Source organism: Coturnix japonica, chromosome 27, assembly GCF_001577835.2.
Source record: "Coturnix japonica isolate 7356 chromosome 27, Coturnix japonica 2.1, whole genome shotgun sequence".
NCBI classification, from domain to species: domain Eukaryota; kingdom Metazoa; phylum Chordata; class Aves; order Galliformes; family Phasianidae; genus Coturnix; species Coturnix japonica.
Window position 1 is genome coordinate 2523798 of NC_029542.1, and position 6803 is coordinate 2530600.

The 6803-nt window shown below is 61.3% G+C and overlaps 1 protein-coding gene across 1 annotated transcript; it reads left to right on the forward strand.

Annotated features, from left to right (window-relative positions):
* Positions 1-765: 765 nt before the first annotated feature.
* LOC107325116 (all-trans-retinol 13,14-reductase-like) lies at positions 766-6656 on the forward strand. Its single transcript, XM_032449355.1, is given in 12 exon segments — positions 766-865; positions 1339-1521; positions 1608-1655; positions 1658-1938; positions 2779-2974; positions 3757-3954; positions 4022-4150; positions 4389-4527; positions 4662-4771; positions 5329-5495; positions 5607-5766; positions 6486-6656. Coding segments are annotated over 12 exon segments (1872 nt in total). The 3' UTR covers positions 6647-6656.
* The last annotated feature ends 147 nt before the right edge of the window (positions 6657-6803 follow it).

Below are 6803 nucleotides of genomic sequence, written 5' to 3' on the forward strand. Positions count from 1 at the left end.
CACCTTGCACACACAGCATTGCACCTTGCACACACAGCATTGCACCTTGCACACACAGCATTGCACCTTGCACACAGCACTGCGCCTTGCACACACAGCATTGCACCTTGCACACACAGCATTGCACCTTGCACACACAGCATTGCACCTTGCACACGGGGTTGTAGGGCTGGGGGTGGGGGGTCAGTTTGTGTGTGTGTGTGCACACGCGTGTGCATTGCTCTTCCCTTTGCAGCCAGGAGGGGTCAGCAGAGCTGCAGGCAGCAGAGCAGTGTTGGGTGTGAGGGCGTGCACTCTCGTGCTTGCACAATTTGCACGCTCAGAGCCACGCGTGCCCAGCTCCGTGCATCCCCCTTTGCACAGCAGCACACACACACACACACCATCCATGCTCGCTGCTCTGCATCCCAGCAGCACGATGGGGGGAGGAAGGAAGGGGCTGCTGCCCCACGGGGGTGCAAACTGCAAACTGCAAACTGCAAACTGCAAACTGCAAATTGCAAATTGCAAACTGCAAACTAACTGCTGGCTGCCAGCCCTCAGCCCTAAGCCGCCGTGTCTGTAAGCTGCTGTGGGGATAAGCCGCTCTGCCCCCTAAGCCCCCGCTCCCACAGCACAAGGGGGGGGACAAGAGGTGCTGTGCATCCACACCGCCCCATCCCCGCGGTGCTGCAGTGCCGACCCGGTGCAGCCATGTGGGTTGCATTGCTGCTGCTGCTGCCTCCGTGCATGGCCGTGCTGCTGCTGGGGCTGCTGCTGCGGCGCATGCTGGGCTCTGCAGGGAACCCCTTTGCTCACACACCATCCCGACCCCCCCGGCCGCTGGTGTTGGACACACGTGCCCGTGACAGGGTGCTGAGGAGGGGTGAGTTGTGTGTGTGTGTGTGTGTGTGTGTGTGTGCACCTCCATCCATCCATCCCTCCATCCCTCCATCCATCCATCCATCCATCCATCCATCCATCCATCCATCCACCATCCATCCATCCATCCCTCCATCCATCCATCCATCCATCCCTGCAGGCTCATGCAATGCGTCTCCCTGCTCTGCTCTGTGCAGCTGCAATGCATGTGAGCGTGGCACCCGCTGCACCCAAGAGCACAGGGCTCACACAGCACCTGTGAGCTGCACGGGTGTGCATTGCACGCTGCATGGATCTGCACTGTGTGTTGGACCGGTGCATGGCTGTGGATCTGCTGCACGGCTGCACATTGCACACAGCGTGGGACAAGTGCATGCTACACCATTGTGCGTTGTGCACCCCACGGGTGCACGCTGCATGCATTGCCTGCTGCAGGAGTGCGTGCAAGCAGCACTGTGCTCCTATCTCCATGCACAGGGTTCAGTGCTGCACGCGTGCCGCAGGATCTGGATGCAGTGGTGATTGGCAGCGGTATCGGGGGCCTTGCAGCCGCATGCATCCTGGCCAAGGTGGGCAAACGTGTGTTAGTGCTGGAGCAGCACGACCAGGCCGGGGGCTGCTGTCACACCTTCCAGGAGCGGGACAGCGAGTTTGATGTGGGTAAGGAGCAGCCGTGCATGCAATGTGCGGCCATGCATGCAACCTGCAGTGCAAAGGCATGATGCATGCAACGTGCACGCCATCAGCCTGCAGTGTGTGTGCATGCAGTGCGTACCATGTGCACGCCATGTGTGTGCATGCACGCTGCGTGCGCCATATGCATGCAGAACACAATGCATGCCTGCAGGCATCCACTACGTGGGGCAGATGCATGAGTGCAGCATGCTGCGCCTGCTGCTGGACCAGCTGACGGATGGGCAGCTGTGCTGGCAGCGCCTGCCCGACCCCTATGACGAGGTGACTCTGGGCACACGTTGCTACCAGCTTCGTGCTGGTAAAACCGCATTCGTTGCTGCATTGGAGGAGCAGTTCCCCGAGGAGAAGGCGGCCATCAGGGAGTTCATGAGGCTGTCCAAGGTGGGGCTGAGCTGGGGGGCGGGGGCTGGGAGGGTCTGTGGGTGATTGGGGTGGGATGGGGGGAAAGTGGGGGGATGTGGTTTGATCTGGGGGTAGAGGGGGTGGGATGTGGGTAGGGGACATGGGGGGATGTGGGTGGTGGGGTTGGGTGAGATGTGGGTATTGAAGGCCATGGGGAAGGTATGGATGTTAGAGATATGGGGGACATGGGTGGTGGGGTTTGATGGGACATGGGTGGTGGCCATGGGGGAACATGGGGACATGGGGAGCAATGGTAGTGGCCATGGTGGGGACATGGGTGGTGGGGCACAGAGGACATGGGTAGTGGCCGTGGGTGGTTAAGACATGGGTGGTGGGGTTGATTGGGACATGGAAGATGGGGATATGGGGGACATGAGGGGGACACGGATGGTGGGGATGTGGGTGTTGGTGATATGAGTTGTGGGGATGTCGGTGGTGGGGACATGGACATAGGTAGTGGATATGGGGGGGGATATGTGAGGTTGGGATATGGGTGGTGGGGCTGGTTGGGATATGGATGGTGGCCATGGGGAGGACATGGGTGGTGGGACATATGGATGGTGGCCATAGGGAGACATGAGCGGTGGAGACATGGGTGGTGGGGTTGGATGGGACATGGAAGATGGGAACACGGGGGACATGGGTGGTGACCATGGGGGGACATATGGATGGGACGAGGGTGGTTGGGATGTAAGTGTTGGGGACATGGATGGTGGGGTTGGATGGGACATGGCTGGTTGGTGGGGACACAGTGGGGACACAGCAGGCCGTGGTGGGGCTGTGTTGGCCATAGGGTGACACAGATCCGTGTTGGCGCAGTTGGCCTCCAGGCACGTGGCCCTGCTGGCGCTGCTGAAGATCGTGCCCCGCTGGTTGGCCGCCATATTGGTGCGCAGTGGCCTCCTCCATTGGATGTCACCCATCTTCCGCATGGCGGCCACCAGCCACAGCGACGCGGTGTCCCGGCTGACGACCAACCAGGACCTGCGTGCCCTGCTCAGCTACCTCTTCTATGGTCAGTGGGCATCGAGGTGGGGAGGGGGCTGTCATGGTGGTGGGGGGGAGGTCATGATGGAGATGGGCTGTAGCCATGGGGAGGGGGATATAGTGACAGGGAGTAGGATATCGGGATGGGGAGGGGGCTATTGGGATGGGGAGGGGACTATTGGGATAGGGAGGGAGATATTGGGATGGGCAGGGAGCTATTGGGATGGGGAGGAGGCTATTGGGATGGGGAGGGGGCTATGGTGATGGGGAAGGGGCTATCGGGATGGTGATGGAGGAAAAGGGGGTATTGGGATAGGGAGGGGGCTAATCTGGTGATGGGATGGGGCTATATTGGGTTTGGGGAGGGGGCTATTGGGGTTTGGGGAGTAGAGCTATATGGAATGGAGAGGGAAAGCTATCCAACTGGTGATGGGGAGGGGCTATTGGGATGGGGAGGGGCTAATTGGATGGGGCAGGTGATGCTTATTGGGTTGGGGAGGGAGCTATTGGGATGGAGAGGGAGCTATCCAATGGTGATGGGGAGGGGGCTATTGGGATGGGGAGGGGGCTATTGGGATAGGGAGGGGGCTATGGTGATGGGGAGGGGGCTATCGGGATGGGGAGGGGGCTATTGGGATGGGGAGGGGGCTATGGTGATGGGGAGGGGGCTATTGGGATGGGGAGGGAGCTATGTTGATGGGCAGGGGGCTGCTGCAGCAGGGAGGGGGCTGTGTTGATGGGGTGGGGTCTGTGTTGATGGGGTGGGCTGTGTCGCAATGGAAGATGTCTCAGCCCCCCCCCCGTCCCCAGGCACCGCACCGCAGGACTCCAGCTTCCTGGTGAACGTGCTGATGGTTCATCACTACCAACGGGGCGCCTGGTACCCGCGGGGGGGGGCCAGTGAGATCGCCTTCCACATCGTGCCCCTCATCGAACGAGCCGGGGGGGCCGTGCTGGTGCGGGCCGCTGTCACACGCATCCTCGTGTCCCCCGACGGCAGCGCTGTGGGTGAGCGCATGGAGGGGGGTCCGGGCTGTGATAACGTGTGGGGGGGTGACGAGGCGCTGTGCCGCAGGGGTGGCCGTGCACAAGGGCGGTGAGGAGGAGGAGGAGGTGGAGATCAGGGCACGCGTTGTCATCTCCGATGCCGGGATCTTCAACACGTTCGGCAAACTGCTGCCGGCCCCGCTGCGAGCCCAGCCCGGTGTGTGAGCCCATGGACCCCCCCGACCCCCGTGTGCTGCCCCTGTGTCTGTAGTGTCCCCAATGCTCCCGGTGTCCCCAGTGCTCATAGTGCCCCCAATGTCCCTGCTGTCCCCATTACCTCTGTTATCCCTGCTGCCCCCAGCACCCCTGGTGTCCATGGTGCCCCCTGTGCCCCCCCCACCCCTCTCTGGAGGACACGGTGTCACTGTTCCCAATGCCCCCCCCTGTCCCCGCAGCCATTCGATCCCTCCTGTCCATGGTGCAGCACGGGATGGGATCCTTCCTGGTGTTTGTGGGGCTGCGGGGCAGCGCGGCCGAGCTGGATCTGCCGGCCAAAAACTTCTGGATCTACCCCCACAACGACCTGGATGCCATGTAAGGGCACCCCAATGTGGGACGGGGATGGGGACAGGGATGGGGATGGGGACAGGGATGGGGACAGGGATGGGGACAGGGATGGGACAGGGATGGGGATGGGGATAGGGATGGGACACATACTGTTCCTATAGGATGAACAAATACTCTGCCCTGAGCTCCGAGGATGTCCCTGAGAACCTGGCCATGATGTTCATCACCTTCCCTGCTGCCAAGGACCCCACCTATGAGGAGAGACACCCAGGTGGGGTGGGGGGTCCTCACTGTGCCCCCCCAGGCCCCATCCACATTATGGCATGAGCTCAGCACCGCCCTCATCCCAAGGGTGGGGTGATGGGGTGGGCATGGGGGGTGAGAGCTCCATGATTAGGATCATGGTCATCCAGTGGTTTGGGGTGATGGGGTGGGCACTGAGGGCAGCAGCCCTGTAAGACTGGGTTCATCTTAAGGGTTGGGTGATGGGGTGGGCACTGGGGGTGACATCCCTACAATGGAGACCAAGTTCATCCCAATGGCTGCAGTTATGGGGTGGGCAGCAGCCATCCCTATGATGGTGACCAAGGCCATCCCAATGGTTGGGGCTATGGGGTGGGCACTGGGGGTGACATCCCTATGATGGCGACCAAGGCCATCCCGATGGCTGTAGGTATGGGGTGGGCACTTGGGGGGCAGGGTGACATCCCCACTATCAGGACCACAGTCACGCCAATGGTTGATGTTATGGGGTGGGCACTGGGGCCGACATCCAACCCGAGTTCTCAGGGGGTTTTATGGCCGATCTCCCCCCTTTTCCCCCCCCAGGCCGCTCGTGTATGACCATCCTGACCATGGCCCGCTACGAGTGGTTCGAGGGCTGGGCCGGGACTCGGCCCAGGCACCGCGGGGACTCGTACCTGCACTACAAGACCGACATCGCCCAGCGGCTCCTGCAGCGAGCACTGATGCGCTTCCCCCACCTCCGCGACAAGGTGATGGCACGGGGTGCTCCGTGGGGCTGATTCCCCGCTATGGGGCTGGTTTATAGGGGGCCGGGACCCTCTTCATCCCCCCCCACCCCCCAACCCTTTCTTGCCGTGCAGGTGGAGTTCGTGGAGGCGGCTTCACCTCTCAGCAACGCTCATTACCTGGCGGCTCCTCGAGGGGAGATGTACGGAGCGGAGCACGACCTGCGGAGATTCAGCCCCGACGTGGTGGCGGCCATGAGGGCGGACACCCCCGTGAGGAACCTCTACCTGACGGGTATAAGGCCGTGACGCCTCCTGTGTGTCCGTGGGTCCCCATGACCCGGCATCCCCACGTCCCCACGTCCCCATGTCCTCCCATTCCCATGCCCTCATGTCTCCATGTCCCATCCTCACGTCGCTGTGCCCCCCATGTCTCCATGATGCCACCACTCCAATGTCTATGTGCCCCCACATCCCTGTGTCCCCATATCCCCACGCCCCCTCTCTCCATGTCCCCTTGTCCCCATATCCCACGTCCCCATCTTTCCATGCTCAGCTCCAGCCGGGCTCTCCCTACACCTGGGGTGTCCCCATGGGGTGTCCATATGCCCATATCCCCATAGCAGTGACCATATCCCCATGGCAGTGACCATATCCCCATAGCAGTGGCCTTATCCCCATAGCAGTGCCATACACCCCATAGCAGTGCCATACACCCCATAGCAGTGCCATACCCCATAGCAGTGCCATATCCCTATAGCAGTGGCTGTGTCCCCAGAGCAGAGGCCATATCCCCATAGCAGTGGCTGTGTCCCCACGTCCCCATGGCAGTGGCCATATCCCTATAGCAGTGTCTGTGTCCCCATATCCTCATAGCAGTGGCCATATCCCCATAGCAGTGTCTGTGTCCCCATATCCCCATAGCAGTGGCTGTGTCCCCATATCCCCATAGCAGTGGCTGTGTCCCCGTATCCCCATGGCAGTGGCCATGTCACATCCAGGTCTCGTCCCCAGGGCAGGACGTGTTCAGCTGTGGGCTGGCAGGGGCCGTCCATGGGGCTGTGCTGTGCACCTCAGCCGTGCTGGGCCGTGTGCTGTACGTGGATCTGCTGCGGCTCAAGAGGAGGGAGAAGGCAGCAATGTGTGGGGTGAGAGCAGGGGGTGCAGCACAGTGATGGGGGGAGCTGAGAGTGATGGGGGGAGAGGGGTAAAGAGGAGGGGGGATGGGGATCTGATGGGATAGGATAGGATAGGATAGGATAGGATAGGATAGGATAGGATAGGATAGGATAGGATAGGATAGGATAGGATAGGATAGCATGGGATGGGATG